General features: G+C 40.5%; 1 protein-coding gene across 6 annotated transcripts in view; it reads left to right on the forward strand.

Annotated features, from left to right (window-relative positions):
- The window catches only part of LOC308399139 (uncharacterized protein), a 29896-nt gene extending 16045 nt beyond the window's left edge, over positions 1 to 13851 (forward strand). For all 6 annotated transcript variants that reach the window (XM_080886164.1, XM_080886165.1, XM_080886166.1 and 3 more), the window contains 4 exons: positions 10743 to 11759; positions 12002 to 12157; positions 12456 to 12548; positions 12982 to 13851. In XM_080886164.1, the coding sequence (XP_080742290.1) occupies positions 10749 to 11759; positions 12002 to 12157; positions 12456 to 12548; positions 12982 to 13305 (1584 nt within the window). In that variant the 5' untranslated portion in view covers positions 10743 to 10748 and the 3' untranslated portion in view covers positions 13306 to 13851. The remainder of the gene's footprint in view (positions 1 to 10742; positions 11760 to 12001; positions 12158 to 12455; positions 12549 to 12981) is intronic.
- Positions 13852 to 22634: the final 8783 nt, after the last annotated feature.

Raw genomic sequence — 22634 nt, forward strand, 5'->3', positions numbered from 1 at the left:
GGTGCACACAGTATTGCTGGATTCTTTGAAAATTTCTCAGGGACATACGTATGTAGATTTTGCACTGCAGAAACATCAGAGTTCCAGACTATTGAAGTCAGAAGTGAAGTCTTTACTTTAAGAACAAAAGACATTCATGCAGATCATTTACGAATTATTGAGGAAAACAAATGGCCCAGTTATTATGGTGTGAAATCAAAGTGTATTTTGTCAAAGCACCTCTCACATTTTGATGTTACCACTGGGTTTCCACCTGATGTTGTACATGATCTTTTTGAGGGAATTGTTCCTTTTGAACTTGCGCTTTGCCTCAATTTGTTAATCAAAAAAAAGTATTTCACATTATGTACATTGAATGAAGCAATATCATCTTTCAACTTTAAGTGGGCTGACAAAACAAATCGACCTCATCCTGTGGCTCTCAGTTTTGCATCCAAAAAAAGTGTAGGAGGGAATGCACACGAGAACTGGAGTCTTATCAGATTTTTGCCTTTGTTCGTTGGGCAGAGTGTACCCTGTGAGGAGCCTGCTTGGCACATCTTAACAGACTTGAAGGACATTGTTGATCTTGTTGTCAGTCCTGTTCATACTGAGGACTCCATTGCATATCTTGGTTTTAAGATCTCCGAGCACAGAATCAAGTTTCAAGAGGTTTTCCCAGATGTTAATGTAACCCACCTAAAATCTGCCTCATGAAAATGAACTGCTGTTCCCCAAGAATGTCAGTAGGTGGCACTATGAGATTGTTTAGTGCTTGTGAACTTGAGTTGAGAACTATAGAGAAGGAGAATAGCGCTAAGGCTACGTATGCTGGTCGGAGCTACTCACAGAGTTTTTCCTTAACCTTTTTCTTGAACAAGGATTGTGTGTGAAGACACAAATTGGATTTTACTTTTCCGCTTGTTGGGAAACGCGGACACTTTTTGTTGATGCTGATGTACCTCTGTTTTTGTGCTTTTTGTTCATTTCCGGTGAGTTGACTAACTGCGCTAGCATAGCAAGCTAATCGTTAGCTCAGTATAATGTAAATTTCATGTGTTCCTTTTAAGTGCTGTATTATCTTTTTATTTCTTCACTTGTGAATGTTTTAAGCCAATCGGAAATATTTCTTTGGAAGCTAGTAGGTAAGTTTTATTTATTGTAATGAGATGATAAATATGAGCAGTCTATGGCTAAATAGTACTGCGACCACGTTTTGCACTTTCCTCGTGCATCAGTAATGTACATTCTCTCAATTCATTGGATTGATGTGACTGCTGTTCACAAAATATGAGATTTGAGTTAAATTTGTATGATGTGGAAATTGTTTTAAGGTTCTTTGATTAATTTTATTATTGATTGCATTAAGTCGTTTTATACAAAGAGTGAGAGACATTTGGTCACTAGTGTTGATTAAGTTGTTATATGATATTCATGTAAAATATGTTCACTGCCCTGTGCAGGTTGGTTTTTTTGTTGGAGTCTAAAGTTGCGAGCCAGGATTCCGGATCCCCAGCTGCGATGCAGGAAAGATTTCCAGCCTACTTAGAAGTGACAACTGCGTTACTTCTTGACAGATAAGCTTATGAGATCTCAGAACAATACACTACCTGGGTAGTACTACTAACATTAACACTATACACACACACTCACACACCTGAACTGAAAAGACTGAAAAGAACTCTGAACTCTAAAACTGAATACACAGACTGACAAATATGGACAATTGGAACTGTTGTGAACTGTTGAATGACTGTTTTTGGTTTTGTTTTGAATAAATGTTGACTGTTCTTTTAGCTGTGTGTCATTCGCTCCTTAGTCGATTCCTAGAGGCCATAAGCCTAAGATCCTAACTTTCTCTACATTCAGTAGTGGTAAAGTATCGTGTGTTACATAGTACCTTTTTGTGGCGAGCCAGCCAGGAGCGATTAAGACACAGCTAATATTGAAATTATAGCATTCTGCAATAGCATAGTTAATTTTGAGATTGTGATTTATTGTGATAAGCTTTCAACTAAGACAACATTGAAAAGAGATGGATTTGGTACAGAATTACGGGGTGGATTTTAAACGGTCCATCAGTATTACTGGAGTTACTAGTTTCGATTCTGATGCTGATATTATTGCTTCCTTAGAGAAGTATGGGGTGGTAACAAGGATTCTGAGGGTCCCAAATGCACAACCAGATTGTGGGGAAACTGTTATTGCTGAGTTTGAGTCAGAGATTACAATGGGGGATAACGAGTCAGATTTTCCCCTTGAGATTGAAAATGTGACCAACAAGAATGTAAAATGGCAGGCTAGTCGCATTGAAATGCCAGCACTCCATCAAACTCCAGACCCTGTTTTGGCTGACTCAAGTGATGAAAGTGTTGACAGTTATTCTGACCACAGTACTACACCCTTGATAAAGACAGAAAAGTTAAAGTACAACCACAGACGGCCCCTTACATCCCAGCCAGTCACCCATTCAACTAAATCTCAGACTTGTAGAGTTGTTAAACCAAAGACTACTCCAACCAGACTTCCAGTGGTGACAGATGAAGTAACAAACCCACCAGAGATACAGCGTATAGTAGTGGAACATGTAATCAGAAATGACTCTGTCGCTACACATGGCCAATCCAAATGGTTACGCTCATTCTCAGGCCGTGTGCCAAAAACCCCCGGAGAAGTGGATTTTGAAACGTGGTGTTTACATGTTGAACTAATGTTCAATGATGGCACTCCAGTTGACATTCAGCGGAGGAAAATACTAGAGAGTCTTCTTCCCCCAGCATCAGATGTTGTGAAGCAACTTGGTTATTCAGCACATCCACGAGAATATGTCAGGCTGTTAGATTCTGCATATGGTCTTGTGGAGGATGGTGAGGAGATATTTGCAAGGTTCCTGAACACAAATCAAAATCCAGGTGAGAAAGCTTCTGATTACCTACAGAGGCTGCAAGCTCTCCTTAACACTGCTGTAAGCAGGAATGGTGTGATTCCAGCAGATGCAAGTCGACATTTGCTAAAGCAGTTCAAACGGGGTTGCTGGGACCATAACTTGGTCCTGCAACTGGAACTAAAGAAAGAGACCACGCCTGAGTTTGCAGAGCTTCTGCTAGAGCTGAGGACTGAAGAGGACAGAAGGGCTTCTAAGCTGGACCGGATGCAACGTCATTTTGGGCCTACCAAGATAAAACCAATTGCACACATGCATTCTGTCCCTGACTTCCCACATCACACTGACCCAAGTGCAAGTGTATTGCAGGCCTATATCTCTGAAACTGAGAGTCTAAAGAAGCAGGTTGCAGAACTGCAATTGCAACTGATGACAAAACCATCTAAAAAGCAAAGAAAGCGACAAGTTAAAGCAATGGAAACAACACAAGAGCCACCCGTACCTGTAATTGAAACTCTGGTACACCAAATTCCACCACGAACCCAAGTGAGAGCTGAGCCCAAGGCTTGGTTCTGTTTTAGGTGCGGTGAAGACGGCCACATAGCCAGGAACTGTGAAAATGCTATAAACAAGGCTGTGGTTGATCAAAAGTACAAAGAACTAAAAGCCAGACAGGAAGAATGGAAAGCCCAGCAGCAGGGTCAAGCTTTAAACTGGAGCAGGTTCCGGTAAGGGGACATACGGGAACCAAGAACATTCACAATAGTCCCAAGTCAGAACAGAGATGTCAAAGTAAACAACAACATGCTGAATCCATTCCGAATCACCTTCCAAATAGATTAGTTGGATCAAGATCTCTTGCAGAGGTTAAGATTGGGGAACTATCACATGGTTGCCTCATTGATTCAGGGTCTCAGGTTACCACAATTTCAAAATCATTTCAGTTGACCCACTTACCTTCTCATCCTCTTTTGCCATTAAATGATCTGTTAGAGGTTGAAGGTGCTGCAGGCCAAATTGTCCCTTATCTTGGGTACATTGAAGTTGACATCACTTTCCCACAGAGTTTCACGGGGAAGGACAAAGTTGTAACTATTCTAGCTTTAATTGTCCCAGATCACAGAGCAAATTCGGAAATTCCAGTCCTCATTGGTACAAATGCCCTTGACGTCTTGTATGAGGACTTCAATGAGCAAATGACCATTCCTGAGCATTGTGCTTACGCCCCTCTCATTAGACATTTGCATGCTATCTACAGAAGTAAAACAAAAACTGATAGTTTTGTGGGGACAGTCAAGTCACAATGTAAAACCAACTTAGTAATTCCAGCTGGTCAGAAAATAGCCTTAAATGGTCGTGTCAGAAATGTCTGTGCAGGCCCTGGATCCACTCTTCTAGTCGAACCCCACAGCCAGTCCAGCCTACCAGGTGGCTTGATATTTTCCAGCTATGTAATGTCAAAGCCACGACAGACATCCTTCAAAGTTCCCATTCTCCTAAAAAATGAGACAACGCATGATATCATTCTGCCAGCTCACCGTCCTTTGGCAGCGATATCTGTCCCACTTTCAGTTTCTCCTGCGAGGTCTGAATGTATGAATCGAACTGGAAGTTCAGAGCAGAAACATGCTCAGTGTTACACCACCCACGAAGTACAACCAAGTGACAAAATCCAGTTCGATTTTGGTGACTCACCCCTGTCAAACGAGTGGAAAGACAGGATCGCCGAGAAGCTGAATTCCGTGTCTGATGTTTTTGCTAGGGGTGAACTTGATTATGGTCACACCACAGTGGTGAGACATAAGATTCGGCTCTCTGATCCAACGCCTTTTAAACAAAGGCCAAGGCCCATTCATCCCTCTGATTATGAAGCTGTCCGCCTTCATTTGGAGCAGCTGTGCAACAGCAACATTATTAGAGAGTCCGAGAGTCCATTTGCTTCACCAATTGTAGTTGTGAAAAAGAAAAATGGGCAGATCCGCCTTTGTGTGGATTACAGAAAGTTGAACAACCAGACGATCAAAGACGCTTATGCCTTGCCCAATATAGAAGAGGCATTTACAGCTCTGTCAGGATCCAAATGGTTTTCTGTTATGGATTTAAAGTCTGGATATTACCAGGTAGAGGTGGAAGAAGAGGATAAACACAAGACGGCTTTTGTCACACCCATGGGGTTTTGGGAATTCAACAGGATGCCCCAAGGAGTCACTAATGCTCCAAGCACTTTTCAAAGAGTTATGGAGAAATGCATGGGCTCCATGAACCTCAAGGAAGTACTGGTCTTTCTTGATGATCTTATAGTGTTCTCCAATACTTTGGAGGAACATGAAGAAAGGCTCCTGCGAGTTCTGAACAGACTAAAAGAATTTGGTCTCAAACTTTCACCTGAGAAATGTCACTTTTTCCAAAAGTCAGTGAGGTATTTAGGACACATTGTCTCAGAACAGGGAGTGAAGACTGATCCTGATAAAATATCTGCCCTCACCACATGGCCCAGACCCACAAACCTGTCAGAACTGAAGTCATTTTTAGGCTTCACTGGCTATTATCGCAGGTTTGTCAAAGACTATTCTAAAATTGCTAGGCCATTGAATGATTTGACAGCTGGTTATGTCCCTGCCAGGAAGCTGAAACACCACAAATCACCGTCAAACGGCGACTTGAACAGTCCTTTTAATGAGAAATGGACTCCCTCATGTGAGGAAGCTTTCACGACCCTCATTGAGAAGTTGACATCTGCACCAGTGCTTGGGTTTGCTGACCCCAGAAAAGCCTATGTTTTACACACCGATGCCAGTTCACATGGACTTGGTGCAGCCCTATACCAGGAAGAAGATGGTCGGTTAAGAGTCATTGCCTATGCTAGCAGAGGGCTGTCTAACTGTGAAAGAAGGTACCCCACTCACAAACTTGAATTTCTTGCGTTGAAGTGGGCAGTTACTGACAAGTTTGCTGATTATTTGTATGGAGCTGACTTCACTGTCATGACTGACAATAACCCACTGACCTACGTGTTAACATCTGCTAAACTTGATGCAACTGGACATCGATGGCTTGCTGCTTTGTCGAATTTCAATTTCAACATACAGTACAGAGCCGGAAAAAGAAATCAGGATGCGGATGGATTATCGAGACGGCCGCATGTTTCTGTTGAAACTGATGACAGTACAACTGCTGAGGATGAGAGAGTAAAGCAATTCATTGCAAAGTTTACGGAAGAGGGAAATAGTGCAACATTTCCAAAGGATGCTCTAAAAGCTGTATGCGAGAAGCACCAAGTACACATATCTCCTGACACTACTTACCACTACTGCCACTACTTACCTGCTGCAGTGGAGTGTTTGGCAGTGGATGCAAGTGCGATACCTGACGAGTTTGTTCAAGCCGACATTCTGACTGGTACTAGCACTCTTCCTCAACTCTCCCAACAAGATTGGGCTGCAGAACAAAGGCGTGACCCTATAATAAGCAGAGTCATAGACCTTGTCCATACAGGAAAACGCCTTTCCTATCGTCTTAGGCAAAAGGAGGAAAGGGAAGTCCAACTCATGTTAAGAGTACAGGATCAGTTGTCCCTAATAGATAATGTCTTGTACCGGAAACGAGTGAGCCAGGGCCAGACTCTTTTTCAACTAGTGCTTCCGAAGGAGTACAGGGAAGTAGCTCTTGAAAGTCTTCATGATGCAGTAGGTCACATGGGATTGGAAAGAACTGTTGACCTTGTGAGAACACGTTTCTTTTGGCCCCGAATGTTCCTAGATGTTGAAATGAAAATCAGAACATGTGAAAGGTGCATCCGCCGCAAGGCTAGAGCTGAGAAATCTGCCCCACTGGTAAATATTAAAACCAGTCGACCACTTGAGTTGGTGTGCATGGACTATTTGTCTCTAGAACCTGATAGCCGAGGAACAAAGAATATTCTGGTGATAACGGATCACTTTACGAAGTTTGCTGTTGCAGTGCCAACTCCAGACCAGAAGGAAAAGACCGTTGCCAAGGCCCTGTGGGACAAATTCATCATTCACTATGGCATACCAGAGCGGTTGCATAGTGATCAGGGCCGTAATTTTGAATCTGCAGTCATCAAAAACTTATGCCAAATGTTAGGCATAAAAAAATCAAGAACAACCCCCTATCATCCCCGTGGTAATCCAGTAGAACGGTTTAACCGTACACTGCTAGGGATGCTTGGAACACTCCAAGAAGACGACAAACTAAAATGGCGTGATCATGTGCAGCCATTGGCTCACGCCTACAATTGCACAAAAAATGACACAACTGGGTATTCACCCTATCAGCTCATGTTTGGGAGACAGCCAAATCTTCCAATTGATGTGGCTTTTGGACTTAATGTGAGTAGGCAGGACAGTGTAACTCACAGTGAATATGTGAAGAAGCTCAGGGAAAGCCTACAGGAAAGTTACAAACTTGCTGTGGAACATAGCGAGAAAGCTGCCCTACGCAATAAGTCAAGATATGATCTAAAAGTGAGAGAATCCACCTTGGAGGTTGGAGATCGTGTTCTTGTCAAGAATGTTGGAATACGAGGGAAACACAAACTAGCTGACAGATGGAGTCAGACGGTCTACAAAGTTGTAAAACAGCTCAATGACTCTCCTGTATATGTTGTTGCTCCACTCAAGTCAGATGGGCCTGAGAGGACACTGCATAGAGACTTACTGTTACCGTGTGGGTTTCTGTCATGCTCAGCGCCAATCGAACCCAGTCATGGAAGCCAAGAGAAAGAGACACCCAAAGGCGACACCTCCAAAGAGAATCCATTTTCTGAAGTTGAAGGAGAGTATCATTATCTGGGTGATAATGACATTGTGGATTATGACTTTCCAGTAGTTTACGAAGAAGTCAATTACCCGGCTTTCATTACTGTCAGTGAAATCCCCAAAGCAACTGAGTCTGTGTCAGAACAAAGTGTGGACCGGGACGAGTCTGATCTAAACCCTGCAGTAAAGGAGTTTCATTCTGCACCCGTGGAGCTGGATGAGGGCGATGGTTCACTTCAAGGTTCTAGTGGAAATGACATTGGAAATGACCCTCCAATGAAAGAAACAGGTGTTATTGTTAATGAGGAATATTCATCTGTTCATGATTCATGTGCTGATATAGATCCAGCTACAGAAAATGATGTTGAACCTTTGGAAAAGGTTATTGACGTAACTCAGGAGCAGTACCAAACTGAAACAACCGGGTTGTCGGATGGAAAAGAGGGGAGTGATAGATATGGATTGGAGGCAGAAGTTGCTAAAGATGAAAAACCTCCAGAAACAAGAGAAATCAGGCAGTCAACTAGGAACAGGACTGAACCTAGCAGACTAACCTACAACACCTTGGGAAATCCCTTAACATTAGTGATGCATTCTCTTTTAAACAGTCTTGATCAGGTTTTTTCACATGCCCTTGACTCAAACCCTTCCCCATGTGTTGGTAGAGTAAAAACCATTTAAAGTGACTGCTGTCATGCAGGGATGCATGCCCATTTAGGGGGGGAGGGATGTAACCCACCTAAAATCTGCCTCATGAAAATGAACTGCTGTTCCCCAAGAATGTCAGTAGGTGGCACTATGAGATTGTTTAGTGCTTGTGAACTTGAGTTGAGAACTATAGAGAAGGAGAATAGCGCTAAGGCTACGTATGCTGGTCGGAGCTACTCACAGAGTTTTTCCTTAACCTTTTTCTTGAACAAGGATTGTGTGTGAAGACACAAATTGGATTTTACTTTTCCGCTTGTTGGGAAACGCGGACACTTTTTGTTGATGCTGATGTACCTCTGTTTTTGTGCTTTTTGTTCATTTCCGGTGAGTTGACTAACTGCGCTAGCATAGCAAGCTAATCGTTAGCTCAGTATAATGTAAATTTCATGTGTTCCTTTTAAGTGCTGTATTATCTTTTTATTTCTTCACTTGTGAATGTTTTAAGCCAATCGGAAATATTTCTTTGGAAGCTAGTAGGTAAGTTTTATTTATTGTAATGAGATGATAAATATGAGCAGTCTATGGCTAAATAGTACTGCGACCACGTTTTGCACTTTCCTCGTGCATCAGTAATGTACATTCTCTCAATTCATTGGATTGATGTGACTGCTGTTCACAAAATATGAGATTTGAGTTAAATTTGTATGATGTGGAAATTGTTTTAAGGTTCTTTGATTAATTTTATTATTGATTGCATTAAGTCGTTTTATACAAAGAGTGAGAGACATTTGGTCACTAGTGTTGATTAAGTTGTTATATGATATTCATGTAAAATATGTTCACTGCCCTGTGCAGGTTGGTTTTTTTGTTGGAGTCTAAAGTTGCGAGCCAGGATTCCGGATCCCCAGCTGCGATGCAGGAAAGATTTCCAGCCTACTTAGAAGTGACAACTGCGTTACTTCTTGACAGATAAGCTTATGAGATCTCAGAACAATACACTACCTGGGTAGTACTACTAACATTAACACTATACACACACACTCACACACCTGAACTGAAAAGACTGAAAAGAACTCTGAACTCTAAAACTGAATACACAGACTGACAAATATGGACAATTGGAACTGTTGTGAACTGTTGAATGACTGTTTTTGGTTTTGTTTTGAATAAATGTTGACTGTTCTTTTAGCTGTGTGTCATTCGCTCCTTAGTCGATTCCTAGAGGCCATAAGCCTAAGATCCTAACTTTCTCTACATTCAGTAGTGGTAAAGTATCGTGTGTTACATTAATCTTAAACCAAAGCACCACTACTTGGAACATTATCCATACTTGATTCGTAAGTTTGGGCCACTGGTTGCACTATGGACTGTGCGATTCGAAGCAAAGCATAGTTTTTTTAAGAGTTGCAAGGAACATCAGATGCTTCAAAAATGTACTTCTTTCCCTTTCACAGAGACATCAGTATCAGATTGCATATCATTTGCATGCAATTAGCTTTGCCAAACCCCCACTGGAAGTAACAGATGTTTCCACTGTTCACATTGATGTTCTTAACAAGGACATCTCAAATGCACTGAGACAGAAGTCTCCAGATATGGACAATGTGTGCTTGGCTAAAAGTGTAGCATATAATGGAATAATCTACAAGTGTGGGATGATCTTGATCCACGGCTCACTGGGAGGACTGCCAGAGTTTGGTGAAATCATCCAAATGGTGATACTGCAGGACAAACTAATCTTCATTCTGAAAAAGCTTAGCGGATGGTATATGGAACACTACAGAGCTTATGATCTCAAAACATCACCAAGCAAAGAAGTGGAACTTGTTGAGCCACAAGAACTGCATGATACCTACCCACTGGCAGACTATAAAATTAGAGGGATGCGTCTTGTCACCTTGAAAAGATATGTCCATGTTTAAAGGGTGAGGCCTCAAAATATGATAAAGTATTTTCTTAAGTGGGAAAACAAAACCCAGACCCATACAATACTAATGTGTTCTCAGAACATATTTATTTTATACTGCAAGCCAAAGTGGTGTGATGATGTCATTGGCAATTCATCAGTTATGTCATTTTTTTAATGCAGGTCGCTGGATTCCAGTCAGTGAATGCTAATCCTATGCTCTCCCCCCTTCTGCTTCTCTTCTCTTTTTCTTCTTTCCTCTCCTTGTTGTCTCCTATATTCTCCTCACCTCCTCTCCTTCTCTCTTCTCTTCAATGTCTTCCATATTCTCGCCATCTCTCTTCTCCTCCCCTCTCCTCTTCGGTTTGCCTTCTCTCCTCGCTGCCTCAGCTGATCTCCACCTCTCCTCTTCATTTTCTCCTCCCCTTTCCTCCTCTCTTTGCCTTCTCTCTTTTCCTCTAGTTTGACATTAAATTCTCCTAATTGGAAATGTCAGTGGTTTACATGTTGATCCTCACTAACTGTGCTTGTGCTTTGTTCTCAGACCACCATGGCTGGTTCAACACCTGCAAGACTGAAGGTGATTTTAGGAGAGAACAACATTGAAAAGCTGACTCTTCCAAATGGCATCCCAGAGTCACTTGAAGACCTTCTCAGCACGATAAAGACTACCTTTGGGTTAAAAGGTAACTTCAGACTGCAATACATGGACCAAGACTTTGGCAACGACTTCTTCAATCTGAATTCTACCACCGAACTTCGGAATTTGGGGACAATCAAAGTGATCCACCAGCAAACAAATCCACCTTTGATCAGTGCCGATCAGTCCACTTCATCTCTGTCTCTTTCATTTGAGTCTGATGACGGTATTTCGGTGGCATCAAATGACACAATTATCCTCTCATCCCCTGAATCTATGTCATCTCGAACACAACAGTGGCCAGAAGACTTTGCAATTCCCCAATTTTCATATGACACAGAGCTACAGCTAGAGAGGGGGAATACTGAGTACCGTGTGAGCCAAAAAATGCTGACTTTAAGCGCCCGAATGCTGTCTGATATCCTGAAAAGAGTTGCAGAAGAAATTTACCGTTACAAGGCCTATCCAGAGGATGCACATTTCTGCGCAGCTGCAGAGGCCCTTATCAAAAAGCACCCATGTTTGAAAGAACCTGGATCATTCAATGGCTGCTACGGTTGGAAACAACGACTGAAGTACAAAATGGCAAACTACAGGACCCAGCTCAAATTGTGTCCAGAGCTGTGTGTAAACTCACTGAAATCTAAAGCTACTACAGATGCTTTCCCTGCTAAAAAAGTGAAGAAGCCAAAACGTTCTGAAGCTAACTTTTATCCATCCTTTCCTACTGGTGAGACTCTGGACAGCATGGAAAAAGTGAGACTAGAACTTCTGACAGAGATCGGGATAAGGGACAATGAAAGGGTCATCGCAGACAAAATGGCTAACACGTTTGCCTACAGACGACATGAGGTGGTAAACCAAGAACCAAGCATTCAGGAACTGAAGGACAGATGGCCTGCACTCTTCACACAGAAAGAGGTAAGAATGGAACTGAAGTGATCGAAGTCTGTATGCTTCAGGATTTATTGCAGTTAACTTTCATGAATCGGTCATAACTTGATGTGGTTGAGATTTTATAACACTGAACTTAATGAAAGAATTTACATTTTGAATTCCCATATATGTTGTACTTTTTGGGATATAGACATTTTGGCATACAATCAGTTTCAGCATTTTGTTCCATAATACAATATCTACTGTCATTTGTGTTTTGTTTTTAGATAAATACAGAGTTCCAGAGGCTCATGGCTGTTCCTCTTGAGTGGAAGTTCATGGCCCAGTTAGACATGCACTCAAGTCAGCTGATCAAAGTCATACGTGCCAAAGGAGGAGCAACACGCCAAAAGATTGCGAACATCATGGACACATTGGACCAGGTAAATCTGTACCATCAAACAAGATACTTCGTAACTAAGAGGGCTGTCAAAATATATCTGAATCCTTCATAAAGACAATATGGGCAGGCCAATGCTAATCATGGCTTTCATATGCATGAATGTTTTTAGCGACTCAAAAAATACACCACTGAACTCATCCCCCTTTCTTTTTGTAATGAATCTCTGGGCTTGTGAATTACTGTTTTTAAATAAAGTACATGTAAGTTAAGCAATAAGAGTAAGGATGTCTGTCTTATGAAATTTAGAGTTTAAAATTAATCAACATTTGTTGTTCTAGACAGTGGACATTAATCATCGGAGGGAATGTGTGCTGAAAGCCCTCACCATCTTCCTGGGAGAAGATGCAGATGGCCTGATCAAGGAATACCTTGTAAGTTTCAACAGTTTGTCAGAACATCTTGTCAAAGGGACACAAAAAAAGTTAACTGTTAGAACAAACATAACACGTGAACCATAGTTGGATTGCTGACATGTATTTATTATCATGACCATATTGGACATTATGTAATTCCCAGCAACAACACATTACATATTGGATTGACTTTGTTTTAAGTAAGACGGGCTTACTTGATTATTTAAGTTCAAAGGAATAGTTTGACATGTTGGGAAATCTTATCTTTCTTGCTTACAATTTGATTAGAGTCAGATTGATACACCTCTCTCTGCTGTTTCTGGTGTGTGATGACACCCAGCCAAGAAATAGCCCAGCACATAACACATATTGGTACATCACCCAAACACTTAATCACAGTAAGAAGTGAGGCTAATGATGATTTGTGTTTGTGTCTTGTACCCCTCTGTAGGACTGTGGAGCAGATGATGTTCAGAGGGACCTGGAGGAGGTCACCATGGCAGTGTATGTGATTCGGAAGGAGGGGGAGGGACTGCAGGAGCCACCTGAAGACATTGGCATTGTCATTGAGGGTGTGGAAGTGTTGCATGAACTAACTTCGGTTGCCTCAGCTTGTGCCCTGCTTCTAGGTTTGATCTATGCACTCAACCTAGCTTATCCAAAACCCTTTCGCTTCACTTTTGAAGTGCTCCAAAAAATCTTCATGCAGCTTGATCAGCACAAGATGTCCCCCAAAGTCCAAAATCTGTATATCAAACTTCAAAGCTCCCAGTAATGGCACAGAACAATGACCAACAAATGGCCTTGTGCCATAATGCGAAGGAACAACTGTGTTTGGACATATAGCATGTAAAATATGTAGTCTCTTTTGGATGTTGGGCCTTTTTTATGCTCCAAGAGACCTCAAACCCTAATTTAATGTGCTTTTATACATACTTTGTATGGTATTTTTATTTATTTTTTAAATTTTTTTTCAGACATATTTGCCTTCGTTTCAAGGGAAAGGTTGCATTTCAGGTTTGATGTGCTCAGTTATACAACAAACTGTTGTGACATTCTAAAACTCTAAAGGAGTGTTTATATTTTTTCATCCCCATTGGTCAGCTACACTGTTCAGATATTTATTCATTGACAGTTTCTGAATACTCTTGGGGCACTTTTTCATAGTTGACACTATATGTGTTGAGATTGATATTTGTGTAATACTGTGTTGCACTTTACACTTTGATGACAACTTTGTGGTCCTACTAAGCGTTACTTGCATTTTGTGCATATGTGTTTTAAAAAGGACAAATGTGTAATGTGTTTGACCAAAAGCTGTGTTGGTTGCCATAAAGGTAATACTTTATTACATTTATACAATAAAGCATTTAAAAAAAAAAAACATTGGATTTTGAATTTTTTGAAAAATATTTTCAGCCAACTTAAAATTTTGATTTAAGCTTTATTAAACAAACTAAAATTTCATTTTAGAGTCACTACAAAAAGTAATTTACACTAAACCACATTATTAGGTTAGCAAAGAGCAATATTTTACTTTTGGGTTATGCAAATTATTGGGTTGGAAAAACTGAAAACTTTACGTTGAAATGTCTTAATTTTAAGTTGGATTAATGCAAAATGTTTATTTGACAACAATTAATTTATTAAGTACATGTAACTTAAATCAGTTGTGTTAATCTAATGTATTAACTTCATTTCAAGGAACTTAATTAAATTTGGTGTTACCAATTGAAATAATTCAATTAAGTTGGTTCAACTATTTTCTTTTTTCAGTGTAACTATTATATTATGAATGCTGGTAGCTAGCATTCCACACACACACATACACTTTTTGCCAAGGTTCCAGCTGCAGTCACCAAGACATGTAAATGTATTTAGTAACCCTCTGGGGTCCAGAGTATAATTGGCCGTTTTTGACTACTTTTGATTTTACCTCTATATTTCACCTTTAAAAAAATCTTCTTCTTTTTTTTTTTTTTTTGGCACAACCTCAAATATCTGAAATTTGAGTTAATTTTTCATTTATACTATATTTGCACAATAGATCTAAATTCAGACAAAAAAAATTCAAAATCCGAGTAGAAAATACTTGTCATTTTTACTGTAAAAGCCACAAACATGTTTAAGGAATTGTTTTCATAACTTGAAATGCGAATAGAAGTTGTACATTTGTAAAAATTATGCACAAGTTTTGCAAACAACTTTATGTTCAGTATAATATATGCAGGTTTTCTTCCTGAATACTATCGTTGTTTATATTTACTGCGGGAAGAAACGGTTTTTATAAGGAAAAACACTAGAAAGCACTCAGTCCCCCTCCCAACTCCCCCAGCCTTTCCTATTGGTGAAAAAATATACCATGTGGACCAATCAAAAAATGATAGGGCAACATAGCATTTAGTTGTTTACGAAGGCGGGCAGGTGTATACATATAGTTTGAGTCTGACGGCTCTTTGTTTGCTTCTCATCTGTAAACTCTGCATACTCTCTCATGTGATTCAGTTTGTTTTGAAAAGTCTCAACAGGATCTTGAGCTTTATTGTGAAAGGTTTACGTGGAAAACAAACAAGCGTACAGCGGAACCACGCGATGGTTTTACCGTCATTGTTGCTAACGAAAACACGTAAAAACAGGCACTTGCCCGCCCATAGTGTGGTTATATTAAATATAAGAGAAAGAGAGAACTTTAAGAAATTAATATAGCCACTAAGGTGACCGTCAAAACGATGAAAAATACTGCTGTAAACAGTTTATTTTACGACATCATGAAACAAACGATAGCGTAATAGGAAACGATAGACATTTTTATATCGTCATTTGATATATATCGTTATATCGAACAGCCCTAACATACACGCTTATATTTTTACATATATTTATTCTTATAATTCTCAGATTTACCCATTCGTATATTTTGCTCGTTCTTATGTTATTGTATTTTGCACACCTCTGTTGCACACACATAAGAATTTCGCTCACATGTGCTGTACCAGTGTACCTGCACATGTTATGTGATACGGGAAATCTCCAATTTTTTTTAATTTTGTTTTTTTTGAGATTAAATAATATACCATTGTAAAGACGACACAAGAGTTCCAGAGGCTCTTCTGGGAGCCAGAGTCGACCAGAAAAGGTTTCCCCGAGCTTGAGTCCTCTATGAAGAGCAGCCTTTCCTTATCGGCAGCGGTCACAGCCGCTACAGAGCGCTGGCAGGCTTGTTTCCCTGGGCCTTAAAACTGCAAAGGCGGCACGGTGCTGTCACGCTGATGGTAAAAACACAGGCCTTTACCACAGTGCCGCTGTGCCACTTTATTTTTTAACAAAACTCTACGCTTTATGTATAAAGAACTGCCTATTCTACTACTTATTGAAGAAAAGAATCCACAAAAGATTAGTTTTACTTTCTTTTATTTGTTCCAGATAAATTATAAATTATTTTTTAAAAAGCAATGAAATGCATCAGATGTCTCCCATGCTTTCTTTTCTGCTGTAATTTTTTTTTTGAACATAAATTGGTCTATTGAAAATAAAATGTAGTAAGAAACACTACATTTTTTCAATAGGCCAATTTATGTTTAAGAAAACCCCAACAATCAAATGATCCCATCTGAGCAAGCACTGGGCGACGGTGGGAAGGAAAAACTCCTTTGTCTTAAAAAGAAGAAACCTTCGACAGAACCAGGCTCAGATGGTGCGGCTTCTGTCAAGACCGGTTGGGGGTTAGGTAGTTAAAAAACTACTCTAACGGTACAGCACTACAGCTTTTTGGTGGAAATGGGTGGAAGGATGGGTGTTACACCTCGTTTCATTGGAGGTCTTACAGGTGGTCGGGGTGTAGATTCAGCTTTTTTACAAATAGGTGGCAGAGGGACAGGACTAGGTTGTGGAATTATAACTGATTGGGTGGGAATAGGTTGCTTTCCACTTCTGGATATAGGTGGAACACACATCCTACGAAAAGGTGGTAGGTTGTCGGTCGAGAAAGTTTCCTTTTTCGTTGGTTGTGTGACTTGAGGAGCGGGTGTCAACTTTGTGTTTTTCGGTCTAATGGGTGGCAGTGGAGTCCGCTGTAACTGTTGTTCGTCAGATGCATCTTCCCTGCCTACGTAAATGTATTTATGTTCCTCAAAAAGGGCAATGTCTTTTTCAACTTGACTCATTGCCTCTTCGAGAAACATTTTGTAATTGTATTTTTTGTGCTGTGAAGGGGAGATAGTAAAAGGGAGGGATTGATATTCAAAGTTTAGCTCATTAAACCTCCTCTTTAGGCCCTGGAGAATGTTTTGTTTCTCCTGTTCGGGCAGTGGTTTAACTGTTTCCTGTTGTTTTGTTAACCAGGCATCATTGTCCTGCTTAGCCTTTTCTTTCTCTGCCTTTCTTCTACGCAGGTAGCCTGGAACGATTCCGTAATCGTTTTTCTGTAAATAAAAGGGGACAAGTCCAGATTTCTCAAGGAGCTGCTTGTCCCCTTTGCGTGTATCCACACAAGCAGGTTGAGCCATGACTTTCTTCATGCCTGTGTGTTCTGGTTTTTTCCTGAATGTGTGTTCAGGTTTTTCGCCTTCTGGCCTCTGTGGGCACATTTCGCGATGAGATGGGGCCTTAACTGTTCTTGGCACCATGGTCCTGTGTTCATTTTTATATTTATTTTCTAATACAATTGCTTCCCTGTATTTAGAAATATACATTTTAGGTTTGGGTGGAGGAAGAGTACTCTACTTTGGGAGAAGGTTATAAGCGCTTTCATCTGAAAACACAATTCAATCGCTAGCTTAAAATCACCTGCAAGGGAATTCTACAACTGTGTGTCGAGGCACCCCTATTTATAGATTTTTATGGCCTGGCATGTGACATCATGGTGGCCTGGCATGTGACATCATGGTGGCCTGGCATGTGACATCATGGTAGCCTGTCTTTGTTCTGTCATTTAAGCCCCACCCCCCTGGTTACTGTTGCTATTGTAACTATTATATTATGAATGCTGGTAGCTAGCATTCCACACACACACATACACTTTTTGCCAAGGTTCCAGCTGCAGTCACCAAGACATGTAAATGTATTTAGTAACCCTCTGGGGTTTATTGTATTTTGCACACCTCTGTTGCACACACATAAGAAATTCACTCACATGTGTTGTACCAGTGTACCTGCACATGTTATGTGATACGGGAAATCTCCAATTTTTTTAATTTTTTAATTTTTTTTGAGATTAAATAATATACCATTGTAAAGACGACACAAGAGTTCCAGAGGCTCTTCTGGGAGCCAGAGTCGACCAGAAAACGTTTCCCCGAGCTTGAGTCCTCTATGAAGAGCAGCCTTTCCTTATCGGCAGCGGTCACAGCCGCTACAGAGCGCTGGCAGGCTTGTTTCCCTGGGCCTTAAAACTGCAAAGGCGGCACGGTGCTGTCACGCTGATGGTAAAAACACAGGCCTTTACCACAGTGCCGCTGTGCCACTTTATTTTTTAACAAAACTCTACGCTTTATGTATAAAGAACTGCCTATTCTACTACTTATTGAAGAAAAGAATCCACAAAAGATTAGTTTTACTTTCTTTTATTTGTTCCAGATTAATTCTAAATTATTTTTTAAAAAGCAATGAAATGCATCAGATGTCTCCCATGCTTTCTTTTCTGCTGTAATTTTTTTTTTCCTTGAACATAAATTGGTCTATTGAAAATAAAATGTAGTAAGAAACACTACATTTTTTCAATAGGCCAATTTATGTTTAAGAAAACCCCAACAATCAAATGATCCCGTCTGAGCAAGCACTGGGCGACGGTGGGAAGGAAAAACTCCTTTTTCTTAAAAAGAAGAAACCTTCGACAGAACCAGGCTCAGATGGTGCGGCTTCTGTCAAGACCGGTTGGGGGTAAGGTAGTTAAAAAACTACTCTAACGGTACAGCACTACAGCTTTTTGGTGGAAATGGGTGGAAGGATGGGTGTTACACCTCGTTTCATTGGAGGTCTTACAGGTGGTCGGGGTGTAGATTCAGCTTTTTTACAAATAGGTGGCAGAGGGACAGGACTAGGTCGTGGAATTATACCTAGTTGGGTGGGAATAGGTTGCTTTCCACTTCTGGATATAGGTGGAACACACATCCTACGAAAAGGTGGTAGGTTGTCGGTCGAGAAAGTTTCCTTTTTCGTTGGTTGTGTGACTTGAGGAGCGGGTGTCAACTTTGTGTTTTTCGGTCTAATGGGTGGCAGTGGAGTCCGCTGTAACTGTTGTTCGTCAGATGCATCTTCCCTGCCTACGTAAATGTATTTATGTTCCTCAAAAAGGGCAATGTCTTTTTCAACTTGACTCATTGCCTCTTCGAGAAACATTTTGTAATTGTATTTTTTGTGCTGTGAAGGGGAGATAGTAAAAGGGAGGGATTGATATTCAAAGTTTAGCTCATTAAACCTCCTCTTTAGGCCCTGGAGAATGTTTTGTTTCTCCTGTTCGGCCAGTGGTTTAACTGTTTCCTGTTGTTTTGTTAACCAGGCATCATTGTCCTGCTTAGCCTTTTCTTTCTCTGCCTTTCTTCTACGCAGGTAGCCTGGAACGATTCCGTAATCGTTTTTCTGTAAATAAAAGGGGACAAGTCCAGATTTCTCAAGGAGCTGCTTGTCCCCTTTGCGTGTATCCACACAAGCAGGTTGAGCCATGACTTTCTTCATGCCTGTGTGTTCTGGTTTTTTCCTGAATGTGTGTTCAGGTTTTTCGCCTTCTGGCCTCTGTGGGCACATTTCGCGATGAGATGGGGCCTTAACTGTTCTTGGCACCATGGTCCTGTGTTCATTTTTATATTTATTTTCTAATACAATTGCTTCCCTGTATTTAGAAATATACATTTTAGGTTTGGGTGGAGGAAGAGTACTCTACTTTGGGAGAAGGTTATAAGCGCTTTCATCTGAAAACACAATTCAATCGCTAGCTTAAAATCACCTGCAAGGGAATTCTACAACTGTGTGTCGAGGCACCCCTATTTATAGATTTTTATGGCCTGGCATGTGACATCATGGTGGCCTGGCATGTGACATCATGGTGGCCTGGCATGTGACATCATGGTGGCCTGGCATGTGACATCATGGTAGCCTGTCTTTGTTCTGTCATTTAAGCCCCACCCCCCTGGTTACTGTTGCTATTGTAACTATTATATTATGAATGCTGGTAGCTAGCATTCCACACACACACATACACTTTTTGCCAAGGTTCCAGCTGCAGTCACCAAGACATGTAAATGTATTTAGTAACCCTCTGGGGTCCAGAGTATAATTGGCCGTTTTTGACTACTTTTGATTTTACCTCTATATTTCACCTTTAAAAAAATCTTCTTCTTTTTTTTTTTTTTGGCACAACCTCAAATATCTGAAATTTGAGTTAATTTTTCATTTATACTATATTTGCACAATAGATCTAAATTCAGACAAAAAAAATTCAAAATCCGAGTAGAAAATACTTGTCATTTTTACTGTAAAAGCCACAAACATGTTTAAGGAATTGTTTTCATAACTTGAAATGCGAATAGAAGTTGTACATTTGTAAAAATTATGCACAAGTTTTGCAAACAACTTTATGTTCAGTATAATATATGCAGGTTTTCTTCCTGAATACTATCGTTGTTTATATTTACTGCGGGAAGAAACGGTTTTTATAAGGAAAAACACTAGAAAGCACTCAGTCCCCCTCCCAACTCCCCCAGCCTTTCCTATTGGTGAAAAAATATACCATGTGGACCAATCAAAAAATGATAGGGCAACATAGCATTTAGTTGTTTACGAAGGCGGGCAGGTGTATACATATAGTTTGAGTCTGACGGCTCTTTGTTTGCTTCTCATCTGTAAACTCTGCATACTCTCTCATGTGATTCAGTTTGTTTTGAAAAGTCTCAACAGGATCTTGAGCTTTATTGTGAAAGGTTTACGTGGAAAACAAACAAGCGTACAGCGGAACCACGCGATGGTTTTACCGTCATTGTTGCTAACGAAAACACGTAAAAACAGGCACTTGCCCGCCCATAGTGTGGTTATATTAAATATAAGAGAAAGAGAGAACTTTAAGAAATTAATATAGCCACTAAGGTGACCGTCAAAACGATGAAAAATACTGCTGTAAACAGTTTATTTTACGACATCATGAAACAAACGATAGCGTAATAGGAAACGATAGACATTTTTATATCGTCATTTGATATATATCGTTATATCGAACAGCCCTAACATACACTCTTATATTTGTACATATATTTATTCTTATAATTCTCAGATTTACCCATTCTTATTTTGCTTGTTCTTATGTTATTGTATTTTGCACACCTCTGTTGCACACACATAAGAATTTCGCTCACATGTGCTGTACCAGTGTACCTGCACATGTTATGTGATACGGGAAATCTCCAATTTTTTTTAATTTTGTTTTTTTTGAGATTAAATAATATACCATTGTAAAGACGACACAAGAGTTCCAGAGGCTCTTCTGGGAGCCAGAGTCGACCAGAAAAGGTTTCCCCGAGCTTGAGTCCTCTATGAAGAGCAGCCTTTCCTTATCGGCAGCGGTCACAGCCGCTACAGAGCGCTGGCAGGCTTGTTTCCCTGGGCCTTAAAACTGCAAAGGCGGCACGGTGCTGTCACGCTGATGGTAAAAACACAGGCCTTTACCACAGTGCCGCTGTGCCACTTTATTTTTTAACAAAACTCTACGCTTTATGTATAAAGAACTGCCTATTCTACTACTTATTGAAGAAAAGAATCCACAAAAGATTAGTTTTACTTTCTTTTATTTGTTCCAGATAAATTATAAATTATTTTTTAAAAAGCAATGAAATGCATCAGATGTCTCCCATGCTTTCTTTTCTGCTGTAATTTTTTTTTTGAACATAAATTGGTCTATTGAAAATAAAATGTAGTAAGAAACACTACATTTTTTCAATAGGCCAATTTATGTTTAAGAAAACCCCAACAATCAAATGATCCCATCTGAGCAAGCACTGGGCGACGGTGGGAAGGAAAAACTCCTTTGTCTTAAAAAGAAGAAACCTTCGACAGAACCAGGCTCAGATGGTGCGGCTTCTGTCAAGACCGGTTGGGGGTTAGGTAGTTAAAAAACTACTCTAACGGTACAGCACTACAGCTTTTTGGTGGAAATGGGTGGAAGGATGGGTGTTACACCTCGTTTCATTGGAGGTCTTACAGGTGGTCGGGGTGTAGATTCAGCTTTTTTACAAATAGGTGGCAGAGGGACAGGACTAGGTTGTGGAATTATAACTGATTGGGTGGGAATAGGTTGCTTTCCACTTCTGGATATAGGTGGAACACACATCCTACGAAAAGGTGGTAGGTTGTCGGTCGAGAAAGTTTCCTTTTTCGTTGGTTGTGTGACTTGAGGAGCGGGTGTCAACTTTGTGTTTTTCGGTCTAATGGGTGGCAGTGGAGTCCGCTGTAACTGTTGTTCGTCAGATGCATCTTCCCTGCCTACGTAAATGTATTTATGTTCCTCAAAAAGGGCAATGTCTTTTTCAACTTGACTCATTGCCTCTTCAAGAAACATTTTGTAATTGTATTTTTTGTGCTGTGAAGGGGAGATAGTAAAAGGGAGGGATTGATATTCAAAGTTTAGCTCATTAAACCTCCTCTTTAGGCCCTGGAGAATGTTTTGTTTCTCCTGTTCGGCCAGTGGTTTAACTGTTTCCTGTTGTTTTGTTAACCAGGCATCATTGTCCTGCTTAGCCTTTTCTTTCTCTGCCTTTCTTCTACGCAGGTAGCCTGGAACGATTCCGTAATCGTTTTTCTGTAAATAAAAGGGGACAAGTCCAGATTTCTCAAGGAGCTGCTTGTCCCCTTTGCGTGTATCCACACAAGCAGGTTGAGCCATGACTTTCTTCATGCCTGTGTGTTCTGGTTTTTTCCTGAATGTGTGTTCAGGTTTTTCGCCTTCTGGCCTCTGTGGGCACATTTCGCGATGAGATGGGGCCTTAACTGTTCTTGGCACCATGGTCCTGTGTTCATTTTTATATTTATTTTCTAATACAATTGCTTCCCTGTATTTAGAAATATACATTTTAGGTTTGGGTGGAGGAAGAGTACTCTACTTTGGGAGAAGGTTATAAGCGC

This window comes from Rhamphochromis sp. 'chilingali' (assembly GCF_963969265.1).
Source record: "Rhamphochromis sp. 'chilingali' genome assembly, chromosome: 7".
In the NCBI taxonomy this organism is placed as follows: Eukaryota; Metazoa; Chordata; class Actinopteri; order Cichliformes; family Cichlidae; genus Rhamphochromis; species Rhamphochromis sp. 'chilingali'.